The following is a 16,451-nucleotide window of genomic DNA, read 5'->3' on the forward strand; positions in this document are numbered from 1 at the left end:
GGAGGTTCTGGGGTAGATTCTGGTAGCTGCTAGAAAACCATCCTGTGTACCTAACAAACCAGATTTTTGCTTTTCTCATTTCCTACTCAGAAGGCCTTGACAGCTGCTCCCTCCTGATCTAAGACCAGGACAGATTAAAAGGCTTTGATCTATTTGAGGGAAGTGCGGTGTTTGGATGTTGAGAGGGAGGAGAGTTAGTTGAAGAACTGCCTAAGCAGCTGTGCAGGCAGCTATCTATTCCAGCTACAAGCTGGGTAACTCCCTTCTCTGCCATGAGAAAATCTGTATTTACTTATACTAAGCTGATAATGGTGGCTAATCTTTGTTCTGGGGCAGGGGATGTCCTGATCCTCATCCACAGTGAGGGGATGTGCACATGTTTTCACACATTGAAGAGTTTTGGAAGAGAATATTGAAAAAGAAAGTGGCCTCCAAATATTAGAGTGGTAGTAGAAAAAGTAGAACAACATCCTGTTTCCTTCTGATTTTCATATAAGAGACGTATTCAGATGCCTGTTGTAATGTGAGATGACTGGCAGCTACACAAAAAAGAAATGCTGAACATTATTACTATGGAAGTAGCCTCTTGGTATTTACACCTTCCTTCTTTTCCTGCCCCCTTGTTTTCCTTCTTATCACAGATGAATGATGGCCAGTAATTAGATTTTGATGAGTTATGGTAACCTGCAATTATAGTACTTCAAACTCATATAACCCACTGCATTTTCTTTTTCCTTGTTTAAATGTTTATTGCAAGAAATTGAGAAATTAAGAGAAAAAGATAGAAGGGACAAAAAGTGTATGAGGGAAAAACATTACATATGCAGTTAAAAATATTTAAATTTTCCAGAATGCTCTCAAGTCATCATTTCCTTTGTTCTTTTGTAACAAGAGAGCTCTCTGGTGGCCTAAACAGCTTATTATATTTGACTTTATTTACATATATACAAGCTGAACAATTAAGAGACAGATAATATACTCTCCTCACTAGTAAGAAATATACTGCCCCCATCAAATTTCCTAGAGAAGAAGCAGCTAAAAATACTTAGAAGGTTTAGATTTCCAGAACAAAACATTATTTGTAATTCTCAGACTGTTTCTAGTCTTTTATTTCTTTATTGCAGACACTCACTCATCTCTTTCCAGCTAGGTGTGGGCAAATATATTGCATTTTCTATAAATTGTTCCTTCTGTTTAAAAAAGGAACTCTGTTCTAAATATTCTGGACCATTCATCGGTGATTTCTTTAAACAATAGAGGAAATTGGCATGCTGGGCCACTATTAAGGAATCTTATGCACTTCTATTAATATTAATATTCCAAGCTTTAGAAAAATTCAGATTCGTTGACAACAGTGCTTTAACTCAGGAGTTGGATCTTAATCCCTTTCTCAGTTTAGAATTAAATGTATCTTGTTCTGTTGGATTGCACAGAAAGTTAAACTGATCTGCTTTGATGTGGATTCTCACTCATTATTTTTAATTGGGATGTCCAAAACATGATGTATCAATTGCTTTGAATGTCTTATTTTTGAAAAGAGACAGCAGAGTGCAGTGTACTCTTAACTCCTGTTTTATCATCTTCTGCAACGTTGCTTATAAAGAACACCTGTTTTTTTTAATTAAAATTTTTTTAAATTTTACAATAAAAACCCCTTCCCCAATCCCTCCCAACCCACCCCAAAACCCTCCCCCATTCTTCCCAGAGCTGAATACAGGCTTAACTAGAACTTAAAAGAAAAAAAAGTTTTAAGCCCAAATAAACCTTAAGCAAATATAATTACACTCAATAAACAAGTTGTAAAATACTTTAACTCCATTATATATAAAAAACAAAAAGAGGAAAAAAAAAGAGAAGATAAAAAAAATAAAAAATAAAAGATTAAAGAATAATAATAATTACACTTCTAGATAATATCTTAAACTTTAAATATAAGTTATTCGAAAGCTAGATAATATTTTCTTATATCATACTTATATTGTATAAAATTTATTCATCTTTTCCACACCAAGAGATACTTCTCTTGCGATTGATCTTTCAAGAAAGCCGAAATTTTTGCCATTTCCGCTAAGTAAGAAACTTTTAAAAACCATTCTTGCAAAGTAGGCAAAAATTCCTTCTTCCAATATTGCCCTATTAACAACCTAGCCACAGTAATTAAATTTAACATTAAAATAATCTCTTTGTCATCACAATCCGGAACAATACCCAATAAAAACAATTGTGGAGTAAATTTTATCCTTCTTTTAAAAATTCTTTGAACATTCCACCATATCTTAATCCAAAAAGCTTTTATACTTTCACATGACCACCAGATATGATAATAAGTAGCATCCAAGCAACCACATCTCCAACATTTAGGCTGCAAGTTTGGATACATACGAGACATTTTTTGTGTATCAAGGTGCCATCTATAAAACATTTTATAAAAATTTTCCCGTAAGTTTTGGGCTTGCGTGAATTTAACATTCCTCACCCAAATAATCTCCCATGTATCTAATAAGATCGGTTCATCAAAATTTTGTGCCCACTTAACCATACAATCTTTAACTAGCTCTGCTTCTGAATCCAATTCCACCAAGACACCATAAATTCTTTTAATATGGGTTCGACTTTGATCTCTAATTTGTTTTAACAAATTCTCATCCTCTCTAAGCAAGCCCACATTATAATCTATCTTCCACCTTTCCAATAGTTGTCTATACTGAATCCATGAATAAATAATATTTTCTTGTGCTAATTCATCCATAGATTTTAATTGCCAATTTTTACCATCCCACTTAAGTAATTGTGTATAAGAAATAGTATCCATCTTAACTCCTCTCCTTATTCCTTCTATTGCATGCCATGGAATAGCCCATAATGGAATTCTTGAATCACTTCTATAATATTTCTTCCAAACCCGAAGTAAAGAAATTCTTAAGATATGAGATCTAAAAACCCTATCAACCTTTTTATTATAAATTAAATAGGCATGCCATCCAAAAAGTAAATCCCATCCCTCCAAAAGGAGTATATCTACATTTGTTAGGTTAACCCAATCATTGATTGATGTTAAGACTACAGCATCATTGTGTTTATAGTGGATGGAACTGGCTATTGGAGAGAAGATTATGGAGATCGAATGAATTTTAGAAAACAAGTTTAAGTTTAAGTACTTAGTTTAAGTATTCAGAAGACTATTGAATTGTGGGAGAAGTAAGATTTACAAACTTTTTGGAATTACCTTTAAGAGACTTATGGATAAGAGAAGGAATGTGTTTATTGTGGAGGAATTTGTTATTGGTAAAGATTTAAATAGGTATAAGGGAATTTTAATGTCTTAAGTAATGTTTAAATATGTGTTTTGGGGTAATAATATAAGTATGATATGAAAAGGTTTAGAGTATATTATAAAATGATGGATAATTTTTTCTATTATTATTATTATTTTTAAGAGAAATTAATTTGTTTAATTAAACGTATTTAGATTTGTTTAGGATTTATATGTTTTTTAAGTCCCTTTTTTTGATAGGAGAGAAGATCATGGAGATTGAATGAAAATTTTAGATAAGAAGTTTTAATATAAGTATTTAGTTTAATTATTTAAATGAGTATCCAGTTTTGATGGTATAATGAATGTTTATATGCTTATTTTTGTGTTCTAGAGTAAAGAAAGAGGGAGATTAGATTTTATATTGTAGGTATAGATATTTAAAGAAAGTAATGTTTAAATTTGTGTTTTGGGGATTCTTTATAGAATGATGGATAATAATATAAGTATAATATTAGAAAAGGTTTAGAGTATATTATAATGTGTGTTTAATGTTTGCAATTATTATCTTTTAGAGAAGATATTTTGTTTAATTTAATGTATTTAGATTTGTTTAGGATTTATATGTGTTTTAAGTTTTTTTATTTTTTATTTTCTTTGAAAAATTTTAATTAAGCCTGTACTCAGCTCTGGGAAGGTTGAGGGAGGGTATGAGAGGTTTGGGGAGATGGGGGAGGGTATGGGAGGGTGGGGGGGTTGGGGAAGGGATTTGCTTTGTAAAATTCAAAAACTTTCAATAATAAAAAAAAAGACTACAGCATCATAATACAATTTCAAATTCGGTACCTTAAGTCCACCTCTCTCTCGTATATCTTGTAAAATTTTAAGTTTTACTCTTGGTTTTTTCCCTGCCCAGATAAATTTATTGATACCTTTCTGCCACTCATCTAAATTTGCTTCTTTCTTTAAAATAGGTATCATTTGAAATAAAAAAAGAAATTTTGGCAGAACATTCATTTTGATCGCTGCTATTCTCCCCAAAAGGGACAATTGCAGCTTTTTCCAATTGTCCAAATCCTTTTGTATTCTAACCCACAGCGTTTCATAATTATTTTTATACAGTTTTGCATTGGAAGCAGATAAAATAACACCCAAATATTTTACCTTATTAACGACCTCAAAACCTGTCAATCTAACCAAGGTCTCCTTATCCAAGCTGGTCATGTTCTTAGGCAATATTTTAGTCTTATTATTATTAATTTTAAAACCTGAAACTTGTCCATACTGATTTATCAATGGTTACAACTCAGTTACGGAATGAATTGGTTGAGATAAAGTAACAACCAGATCATCTGCAAAGGCCCTTAGTTTATATTCTTTTTTATTAATTTCTATTCCTTTTATTTTTGATGATTCCCGAATTTTGATCAATAAAATTTCCAAAGTTAAAACAAACAGCAATGGGGACAAAGGACAACCCTGTCTGGTCCCCTAAAGAACACCTGTTTATCAGAATAACTTGTTTTGGGATTTTTCATTTTCAAGGTCTTACTGACATGAAGGGTGTCACAAAGCACTTATAGATAAATCTCATATGAATACTGCAGGGCCAGCCTAAGTTCAACTGTCCTAAGCACATATCAACAATGGTAACTCTTGATAGAAGCAACTTTTCATATCATAAGCAACTTTTCATATCATAAGAGGGAAACCAATATGATACCTAAAACACCTTCAAACTAAGTTGCTCACCATGCCAAAGAAAACAATGCAAATTAAAGTTGAACACAGCAAATAAGGACAATTATAAACACTTAGACTAAAGTCAATTGTGGCAGCAAAAGAATTAAAGGCATCAGAGCCAGGGAAAAACTCTGTGGTGCCCCCTTCCTTTGGTGCCCTAAGCATGCAGTTATTTTGCTAAATGGTGAATTCAGGGCTAGACTGCTGAGTATTTTCAGTGGAAGATGAAGTGAGGGGAGATGCTAGACTAGATAAGTTGGATTCCATCTGTCCTGGAATCTTCCTCTGACACAGTGAGCTGTCATGTGACCACTTGAACAACAAGTGGTCATAGATGAATTAGCAAGGCACATATATATGTGTCTCCTTAAGTTTTGACATTATAAACTGTCCTGTCCTGCCTAAATGAACCAAGAAAAGCTAAATAATAGATCTATCCCTGTTTTGTGTAACCAAACTTGGCATTAATGTATCACATTGTACATCTATTGTTTACCAATCAATAATGCAAGATGTAAAGTTTTCTTCAAGGTAGGCAATGACACTCTGTCATTCATTAAGTTGAGAGGTGGACTTCCTTAAGATGAAACTCCCATTGCTGGGCTTCCTTGACTTACTTCTGAGAGCTGGTATTTTTCACCCACCTCCAAAGCACAGGCAGACACACACTAACTTGAGTTAAACTCACAGCCAGTTGTTGGCTTATTTGAACAACGGCTCATGTCATCCGAGAGATGTATAGGAGAGGGAGGAGGCTTGATGTGATTTGCTTAGATATATCTTTACCAGTCCTTCTCGGAGCATCTATATCATTCTCCCACTGGATGAAGACCTCAAGGGGCTCATCTAGATGTCTTTCTGTTGGCTTCTGAATCATGCTAGGTTGCAGTAGAATTCAGCCACTACCACTCTTGCTTTTGCACATGTCCAGTGTTGCTGTTGCTTGGCTTACTCACTAATTCAGCTAAGTCAGAAAGAATGTGTTATCTCTGAGGCTGCACATCATAAGCACTACATCCAGCATAGCAGGAATGCTCTGGCCAGCAGACCACAGAAAAGAAAACTGCTTTAATTGTTTCATGCCATTCCTGTTTGCCTGGAAAGTAAGAGACTTTTTTTTTCCTAATTGCTATGGGGAAGTTAAACTTTATGGAAGTGTATTTGCATGCACTTGCAAATATGCATACTGCCAGTATATTTGCCTGTAAAAAAAGCATGTAAATGCAAAGTTGTGTGCAGGTGTGAGAATTGCTGTGCTTCAAACATAGGTGCTGGCAGTGCTTAGAAGCTGTACGAAGATTGTCAGTAAAATGTTGGTGTGAGTTGTTTTGCTGAGGTTGTGTGTTCCCTCTGTTCATGCTCCTGTGTGCCCTGCTGATGTCTAGTTTTAGGATTTAATAGATGAAATGAATCCTCATTTTAAAAATTTTTGAAAAATCTATATCAATAGAACACTGGAACTTATTCAGAGTGTATATATTGTGCTCAATGATGTTCAACAAATCAGCATGGTAATTTTTGAAAAACCTTTCAGTGTTTGTTTGGACTGAGTTTTGTCTCTTCCTTGGCTGTAATGCTAATAGAAAAAATATGAAAAAAATAGTTCTTTGTCCTATATGTTAGATCTATGAATTCAGAATAAGAATGAAATGCTATTTCAATTAAAGCTGCCTGAGATTTTTATTCTGTTTTTTTTTCCCTGATAGGGTCTTTTGTCAATCTTTCAGCAAATAGCTGGTCAGTAGCAATCAGCATGGACTGCTATCCCAACTGAAATGAAAAAATGAGGAAGTCAGGGACTAATGTCAAGTGCTTTGTTTCCTGAGATGCTCAAAATGTTTTAAACTTTGTTCTGATTTTAATAATTTCATGTTTTGTTTCACTATAATTTTATCTTCTGAGTTGGGCATATGTCTAGTTTTCAAATTTTTATTGTTTATTACTTTAGCAGTTTTTACTGAAACATAAGAAGAACTTACTATATATGAATTAATAATATGAATCATGAGTGTCCATCTTTGTGTCTCCACTAATTGTAAGTCTATTGACTTACAAACACTCATGCCACTATAAAAGGAAGAGAATTCAGAGATTTGGGGAGGAATCATTCTAATGTGGTATGACACTTTTCATAGTGAAGGCTACATTTCCCCCTCTTTGAGTAGCATGTTAATGACAAAAGAAATGGCGACAAGACAAAGAAATGGACACATCCAAGACAAAAACTAAAGTTAATTCATTTAAATTATATTACATAAAATTCACAAAAGACAATAGGATTATATTCTATGTATCACATGTTTTGACTTTTTCATACAATAGAAATTATAGTTTGGTACAGCTTCTTCAGGAACTCTGGCTGCTGTTCCCAAGCTTTCCAAAAACTATGTTTAGGAATGCTGAGGCTGAAGACTAGGTAACCTCATTCTACAATGTGTGTGTGGGGGGGTTCCATTTGTTTTATATCCCACCCTGTCCTTCTATTCCTCCTCTTCTCTCTCCTATTTTCCCTCTCACACAAAATCTTATCAAGCAGAGCTGGCCCCAGCCACTCCAGAGAATGACATTATTACACAATGCCATTCCCAGGGGCTATTTTTCAGCAGGATTAGGAAGATGTCTTCTCTGCAAAAACTGCTGATTTCAGCCTAGTGCCTATTGCAAAACCCCCAGAGGCTTCTCAAGAGATGATGATGATGATGATGATAGCTGAAATTACATTTCCTCTCTTGTCCTTTTCAGGATGTCTTTGAAAACAAACCCTCAGTGCCAGAGTACAAAGTGGCCTATGTACAGAAGTCCCGCTTCATCCTTCTTCACTATAGCATCTTCAAAGCCCTGTGGGACTGGCTCATCCTCCTGGCTACTTTCTATGTGGCAGTAACTGTTCCCTACAATGTCTGCTTCACTGACGCTGAGGACAGCTTAACAGCTGCCCGCAGCACCATCGTCAGTGACATTGTAGTGGAGATGCTTTTCATTGTTGGTAAGGATTTAAGACTGGGTTGGGGGGAGTCAAATATATATTAACAATGGAATGAAAGGATACATCTGAGCAGATATTTGAAATGGGCATCAACATTCCTAGAACAGAGATCAAATCATGTAGTATTCTTTATTTCTAGAACATTCTTCAATAACTCCCATAATTAGCTCCCATAATTCTCCCAACCCACTGGGTATGGGAATTCTGAGCGTTGTAGTCTTAATTTTGCTTAATGTTGCTGAGTTTGAGAAACACTGTTCTAGAATAAGAAACAGTCAGCTCCCAGCAGTGGATCAAAACAAGCTTTTTGAGGCATGTCAAAGGCTACTGTGCTTTTCAAAAATGGAGAGGGACAGAATCTCTTTTGGAAATCTGGATGCAGAGATTGTAAAGGTTCAAATGGATGCCTTAAGCATTTTCAAGACTTAAGACAATTATATTGCCTCTAAAAGCGATCGAACCTGAGGAATAAAAAAGAGCCCTACATTTTTCATCTGGCGTGTTTCTTTTTTTCAGACACAAAAGAGATAATGGCAGACTTCATTTTGACTCAGAGCCATACTTTTTAACCATCCTGCATCTGCTCTGTACAGTAATGCTGGATAAAATATAATAGAAAAACAAAATTGGTAATTGAGTAATTATTACCTTTTTAATAATAGTAGTTAGATCATTAAATTGTGCAGTATTCTCTGATCAGAACAATACTGTTATTATCAAATGTTAAGTGTCTAGCACAGCCTTGTACCAGCCCTATACCTACATTGTAATGGAATATACAATGTTTGACCACTGACTAATGCTTTTAAGTATTACCCCAAACAGCCAGGATGTCCCTATATAGAATATGAGTGTTGGACTTAGTGAGGCTTTTATTTTAGAGAATCTTCAAACTTTCACAATTCTCCATGTTTTCAGTATTTTCTACCTCATAGAGAATTAAACGTATGTTAAACAAATTTCAATATGCCAATAATAGAATTCTAATATTCCAAAGATATATATCTGTGATTCCTAGAAACCGAAACACAATCTCCATCTTCTACTGCTTATGAGTTTCCTAGACCAAGTTGGGCAATGCGGTAGAACAGCCATAAGATCCTGGGCAAAATGCAATTAATATAAAAAGCTACCCCGAAAGCACTTTGTGGTATTGAATCTACACAGCCCTATGTACTCCTATTCTGCATATCAAATGTCCCTTCCTGTAGAACATGCTGTTATGCAGAATTGATACTGGCTAATGTCTAAGCGCCCTCTTTTCTTTTTTGACAGATATTATTTTGAATTTTCGGACCACATATGTTAGTGAATCAGGCCAGGTGGTTTATAATAAGCGTTCAATTTGCCTCCACTATGTGGCGACATGGTTCTTCGTGGACTTAATCGCAGCCTTGCCCTTTGACCTCCTCTATGCCTTCAATGTTCCAGTGGTGAGTAATGCTTTACATCTGCTCCTGGCAATGAGCAAAAGCACTCCATAAGAAAGGTCACAGTCAAATGATGAATTTCCAAAAAGAGAAGCCCATTCAGAGGCACCAGCTTTTAAGCTACATGGCCAAGCAGATGCTTTATAATTGTACAAGGTCAAAGATGTTATTCCTGTAAAGTGGCCTTCACATGATAAGGTGCCAAAATAATGGTAAATACCAATATCTTCTCTGCTAAACTAAATATATAAGGAAGGGTGGATCAATATCTAGTAAGTCCTTTTTTATGTTTTATATTTTTATTAAAATTTGTTATGAGATAAAATTTTATTGATGAGACTTATATACCGCTTTTAAGTGCAAGCACTCTCTAAGCGGTGTACACCAGTAAGCAATGTATATATATATTTACATTGCCCCCAACAATCTGGGTCCTCATTTTACCTACCCCAGAAGGATGGAAGGCTGAGTCAACCTTGAGCCGGTGAGATGCAAATAAAAAAATCAGGAAAGATAAAGAAGAAAGAAAAGAGGACAAAGAAAAAGAAAGAAAGAAGAACGTGGTGACTTCCAACTTTTTTCAATGCAGTAGAATTAAAAAAAAAGTTACAATCTCAATCTTTTGCTTTACATTTCTATCTATTTCAACCCATTTCTATAAACAACAAAGTCAATGTAGTCATCATAACCTAAAATTAAAGTGTCATTATTTTTCAAGTTCAAGCACAAAGTCCAGAGATGGTTTCCCAATAGAAACAAAATTAGATGGATTCTTCTCTTTAATTAAAATAGTCAATTTTGCCCTCTTTGCCAATTCCATTACCTTTACCATCCATTCTTCTGTTGTGTGAATTAGTGTGTCTAATATCTAGTAAGCCATGAGTAAAAGAAAATCCATGGAACATGTTAAAGGCTTCAACAGTAGTAAACACACTGTACTTACAGACATTAATTGCAATGCTCTTGAAGAACAGATCATGTTATTAGCTCTTACCACAGGGATAATCTGCAGCCAAGCAGCTGCTCTCACTCAGGTGTTTTTTCAGTTTGCCAGCCAAGTTTTTATTTTAGTGCATTCCACTTCATTCATTCTTCTCCTCCACCATTCAGCCCACTGCATTTCATACTCATTGGGCATATTCTCCCCTCACTGGAAACAATAGCTTTTTGTTTGTCCTTCCACAATAGGTTTCATGTCCCCTTTAGAAAGAGATTATTCAGAAGATCTCTGTGCCCCCTGAATTTACCAACACATTCTTTTTAATATGATAAATTGACTATGTCAAAACTCAGTTGAAAAATCAGTTAATCATTAGTTTATGTGACAGATAAGTCTATATTTTAAAGACTCATAAATAAGGCTAGTATATATGGAAGTGAGGTTCTGGGGGAGGTGCATCTCTTATACATCAGCTATTTTGCTATTAGAAGTAGCTGAAAAATCTATTTCCATTAAGGCGAAGGTAAAGCCTTACCACCAACTCAGGTGTGGAGAAAAATGACCTAAACCTCTCAACATCTTGCCAGAGCTGAATTTGCTTAGACAGACATGATGCACAAAGGGCCTGCTGAAAGTCTCTCACCTCTGCAGAGATGAGAGATGGTAGTCTTTTCTGGAATGGCACCCACTTTATGGAATACTGTCTGTCAGGAACTTTTATTTCACTGTTCCTTCAGTAACAGCTGCCTGCTCATGCCTACCTTATAATTTAATAAGGGCTTTATCCTTGCTTTTTCGTAATTATGTTTTAGGTTTGGTATAGATTTGGGCTCCTCCTTCTCCTCTCATTTGATGTTATTGTTCTGCCCCAAGTCCACTGGGTTTGGGATAGATTACTGTGAAAGAAAATAAAATAAAAATTGTCGCATGAAGTTATCCTATTGGAAAGAGTAATTACTACTCTTGCAAAATCCCAGACCTCCAGCTTAGATTTTAACTATGCAGCCCTCTCTTTTCTAATACCCGCTCGACCTAAAGATCTGTCCCACTTTAGGTGATTTTGCTTTCAGGGGAAATGTTGAGGCTGAGGCTTTTTATACTAACTCAGCACATTATCTGAACAAGAAGTGGACTTACTTTGATCATAGTGTGCTTTATGAATAAGCACATGTACATAATTGGACATAAGATGTAAACTTGATTCTTGAAATGAGATTCAAGTGATAATGAATGGCTCACCCTCATGCCCACTTTTTCAGAAAACTTCAATCTTCCTGCTGACCCATTTTATTTTGTTAAGGGACAATTATTGTTTCATGCACACTAAACTAGTCAGCTTTTAGCTCAACATTTTTCTGCATCATTGAATTCCTCTGAAGTGTTCATATTTCCTTCTTGTTCACAAGTGCAGCTGTCTGGGTTACAGAATGATTAGTACTCAGGAGAATAAATCATTGTCTATATGTTGTATGTAGCCATCTACTTGTTTCACTTGTTTCTATCTGTGAAATATAGTGAGTTTTGGGCACATATCAAAGAATGTGTTAAAGTGTTTTTTTTTTTAATTTCTCAAGAACCAGTCAGCAAATTGGCATTGTCTTCTTTAATAATATATCTATACCATGATTGCAGCCTAAGTTTTGTATGTTCCTCAAAGCCCGGAAAAAAATCAGAGAATTTGAGCATTTTGAAACTCAGCATTGAACTGACAAGATGTTTCCAGCTGGATATCAGAGCAGCTCTAGACATTGTTCTGATTCCAGCTGAACTCCATTTAGAGTCTTTTCTTCTGGCAAATCCCACATCTCCTAGCTCCTTCTTTTTCTTGCCTTTCATCTCTTTTTGGGGTTCTCATTAGGTGGGCATGTTGAGGTGTGCATGCCATTAGGACCAAGCACTTGAAGCCTTCAATACAACCTCTTGGCTAATGAGATTGCTGGGTAACCTTACAACACAGAGGACAAAAGAGGATCAGTAATGTCCAGTATCTTACTCTCCAATCATGGCTTATCAGTTTTACCTTGTCTTTCAGATGACGGTGACCTGGCTTTAGTCCAGTGGTACCATTTGTGCTACACCACTAGGAAGAGCTGTGAGGGCCATGGTCCAGAATTAAACTCATCATGCCCACCCACCCCTGAGAAGAGCTTGGGGCATCCTAAAATGAAATTGAGTTGGAAATTGTAAAAAGTGGCATTTGGATCCCACAAGTCAATGATTTCTTAGACAGGCAATAAATTATGGTTTAAAAATATAGTAGCTGAGTTTACACATCAACCCAAAATCACCACATTAATGTTTAATCTTATGCATGAACTTTGCGGTTACTGACTTGTGACCACTTCTTCAGCTTTGTGACCAGGTGGAGTTTTGGCTAAATGTTCTAGTACAGAAGTAGGCAACCTCAGCTCTTTTATGACTCGTGGACTTCAACTCCTAGAATCCTGAGCCAGCCATGCTGACTCAGGTATTCTGGGAGTTGAAGTCCACGAGTCATAAAAGAGCCAAGGTTGCCTACCCCTGGTCTAGTGGCTTGTTCCTTTATGTCAATCTGTTTTTCTCTTCCTGCTTTTCCCAGACATACCTGGTACACCTGTTAAAGACTGTTCGTCTCCTGCGCTTGCTCCGCTTGCTCCAGAAACTCGACCGCTATTCCCAGTACAGTGCCATGGTCCTAACCTTACTCATGTCAATGTTTGCCCTGCTAGCTCACTGGATGGCTTGCATCTGGTATGTCATCGGCCGGCAGGAGAGCAACGACCCTGTGACCTGGGACATTGGTGAGCTTAGGGTATGACTGGGAAGCCCTTGTCATACAAATCCTGTGTGCATTGCACTAAACAGAATCAGATACATCTCTTCGCCGAATTCATAGCCAGGACCGTCAGTATTTCAGCAAGATAGAATCTAAACTTTTGAAAGAGTTTGAATGAAACGCAACATTTTTAGGGCACTGGGTTGAAACCACCTTTGCCAAGTTTTTGCCAAACTGTGGCAACCTAGTTGCACAAGTATCCAACTTAATTTGATTTAATCTAGGGAAAAGCAGCTTTGGAGCATAAGAACATTAATGTCAGCAACATCAACAATACTTCATGCTCGCACATAGACTCCCATGAATAGTGATGCAACTTTTATTATTATTTATTTATTTACAGTCAAAAGGACCCAAATTACAAACATAATCTAAACTTGACATTGAATAACAAGTAAAATATTTAATAAATAATATATTATACACTTAAAACCCCAGGTCATTAATTTGTTACTAATACCATGTTTTTATAGTCAACGATCTGTTGATGCTGTAATCTTAGGATTACAGAGAGCCATTTGGGTATAATGGTTGAAATGCTGGCCTAGAAACCAGGAGGCTGTGAGTTCTAGTCCCGCTTCAGCATGAAAACTGACTGGATGACTTTGGGCCAGTCAGTCACTCTCTGTCTAACCTACTTCACAGGGTTGTTGTTGTGGGGAAAATGGGAGAAGGAAGGAGTATTATGCAAGTTCACCACCAAGATACTTAAAAAGTAATAAAGTGCTTTTAAAGATATAATAAGTAAATATATTTTAATCTGCAAGTGATTTTTTAAAATATATTCCTGGTTTAAATATTAAACAGGACAGATAGTTTCCTGCTGAAGACTCTTAAAAATTTACAATACAATAAAAATATGACCCATCATTTCATGATCAGCAACATTATAGGGATAAAATCTTTGAGAGATGGGAATTTTTTTAACTATATAACTATATCTACCATATAGCTTACTATACACTGAGTAACATGGGACTTTGCATGGTGTATGTCAAAATCTGCCACATGCCAAGCTTCTTCTTATGATGAAAGTCCTATCCATTTTGATCAACTGAAATATGGAATTAAAAAAATGATTGATGATCTAGCATTTAACTTGCTATTCTGCTTTGACAAGAAAATTGTTTAGGCAGAACTCTGAGACTTTCATCCTCTGAATCTCAAGTTCTAAGGTGCCTTATTATACTTAGTATAACTTTTGGATGTGTTCACATGTTGACTTTATCAATATGGTTTGTTTAGCTTATCATGTTGTATGAATGCAAATAATTTTTATTTTTCTAACAAGCCACAACCAAGTGAATCATGGCCTGGTATATGTAAAGCTAGTTATTGTAGGTAATTCTACAAACCATGGTAAAAAATAAACCAGAATTTAAAACAGAAGCTTTCTTTGATGATGTCAACAAAAATAAATTAAAATATTATGTTAAGGTAAAGCCAAACAAATTATATTTCAATTTTAAAAATGATACTAGCTATACAATCTCTGAACTCTTGTCTACCCAAGAGGATTAACCTTTCATTGTGCCCAGCAGGCTGGCTCCATGAATTGGGCAAACGAATTGAGGCCCCCTATGTCAACATCTCTGTGGGTGGACCATCCATCCGCAGTGCTTACATTGCCTCCCTGTACTTCACCCTCAGCAGCCTGACCAGTGTAGGCTTTGGCAATGTCTGCGCCAACACAGATGCTGAGAAAATCTTTTCTATCTGCACCATGCTTATTGGTGGTAAGTACATCCTGTGTATGTAAATATTTTTCTTCTCTTATGGTCTAGTACAGGGTATCAAACTGCCGGCCTATGGGCTGGATGCATCATCCAGAAGCCACGCCCACCCCATTGCCGACAATGGCAAAACCATCCCGATATGTTGCGTGACATCATGTGATGTCACAAGTTTGACATGTCTGCTCTAATAGGAGAAAAATTGGCACTGGCACCTAAAACCATCTTTCCCAACTTAGATGTTTAGACTACAACTTCCAAAGTCTCAGATATGATTCCAACTATGCAAGAGCAGTTGTGGAAAAAAAAGACAATGAGAAAGGGAAGCTCTGTTAAGTTACATCAGTGTTTCTCAACCTTGACAATTTTAAGGCATGTGGACTTCAACTCCCAGAATTCCACAGCCAGCATTGCTGGCTGTGGAATTCTGGAAGTTGAAGTCCACATGCCTTAAAATTGTCAAGGTTGAGAAACACTGAGTTACATCATAGTCCTGCATCTAAATGATTAAATTAAGCCTCTGTAATCCAAAACATTCTACAGGTAGTCCTCAACTTACAACAGTTCATTTAGTGACTTTCAAAGTTACAGTAGCAGTAAAAAAAAGTGACTGATGACTGTTTTTCACACTTACAACCATTGTAGCATCCCCATGGCCACATGATCAAAATTTGGATGCTTGGCCACTGACTCATATTTATGATGGTTGCAGTATCCGAGGGTGACGTGATCATCTTTTGCAACCTTCTTAGAAGCAAAGTTAATGGGGAAGCCAGATTCACTTAACAACCATGTTACTAATTTAATAACCACAGTGATCCACTTAACAACTGTGGCAACAAAAGTCATAAAGTGGGGCAAAATTCACTTAATAAATGTTTCACTTAGCAGCAGAAATTTTGGGCTCAATTGTAATCCATATTAGCAAAGAGAAAAGAAGAGAGAGAGAGAGAGAGAGAGAGAGAGAGAGAGAGAGAGAAAATAAGGAAGGGCTATTCCTTTCATGCCAGGTTTCCTTGAAGCAGCTCTTGTAACTGTTGAAAGCAGCTCCTATTAGAAGTGTCATTCACTAATCCAAAGAAATGCTTGTCCTCATTTTTCCTCTTTGCTTCAGCTCTGATGCATGCCGTGGTCTTTGGCAATGTGACAGCCATCATACAACGCATGTACTCACGGCGCTCCCTGTATCATACCCGCATGAAGGATCTCAAGGATTTCATCCGTGTCCACCGCCTGCCCCAGCAGCTCAAGCAGCGTATGCTGGAATACTTTCAGACCACATGGTCTGTCAACAATGGCATTGATGCAAATGAGGTGGGTCAACTCATTCCCTTAATTTCCTAGAGGGAGATTGGGAGGGAACATTGTCTAATGGCTAAAGAGGACAGCATGAATTCAAGAGGCCTGAATTTGTCATCTGTTTATTTGCAAGAAGGAGCAGGCTTTACAATTTCAAATATCAAGCCAGTGTAATAGCTCTTGACAGATTGGAAGAGTCCATAATTGTGAAATCTTTAGGAATATAAAAGATTGCTATTGAAACGATACAAA

General features: G+C 36.3%; 1 protein-coding gene across 3 annotated transcripts in view; it reads left to right on the forward strand.

The window, feature by feature from the left end:
• The window catches only part of KCNH4 (potassium voltage-gated channel subfamily H member 4), a 66,254-nt gene that overhangs the window by 20,302 nt on the left and 29,501 nt on the right, over positions 1-16,451 (forward strand). For all 3 annotated transcript variants that reach the window (XM_039347248.1, XM_039347249.1, XM_039347250.1), the window contains 5 exons: positions 7,739-7,982; positions 9,258-9,415; positions 12,931-13,132; positions 14,709-14,903; positions 16,015-16,214. In XM_039347248.1, the coding sequence (XP_039203182.1) occupies positions 7,739-7,982; positions 9,258-9,415; positions 12,931-13,132; positions 14,709-14,903; positions 16,015-16,214 (999 nt within the window). The remainder of the gene's footprint in view (positions 1-7,738; positions 7,983-9,257; positions 9,416-12,930; positions 13,133-14,708; positions 14,904-16,014; positions 16,215-16,451) is intronic.

This window comes from Crotalus tigris, unplaced genomic scaffold, assembly GCF_016545835.1.
Source record: "Crotalus tigris isolate CLP2741 ecotype Arizona unplaced genomic scaffold, ASM1654583v1 scf7180000018057.1800818, whole genome shotgun sequence".
Lineage (NCBI taxonomy): Eukaryota > Metazoa > Chordata > Lepidosauria > Squamata > Viperidae > Crotalus > Crotalus tigris.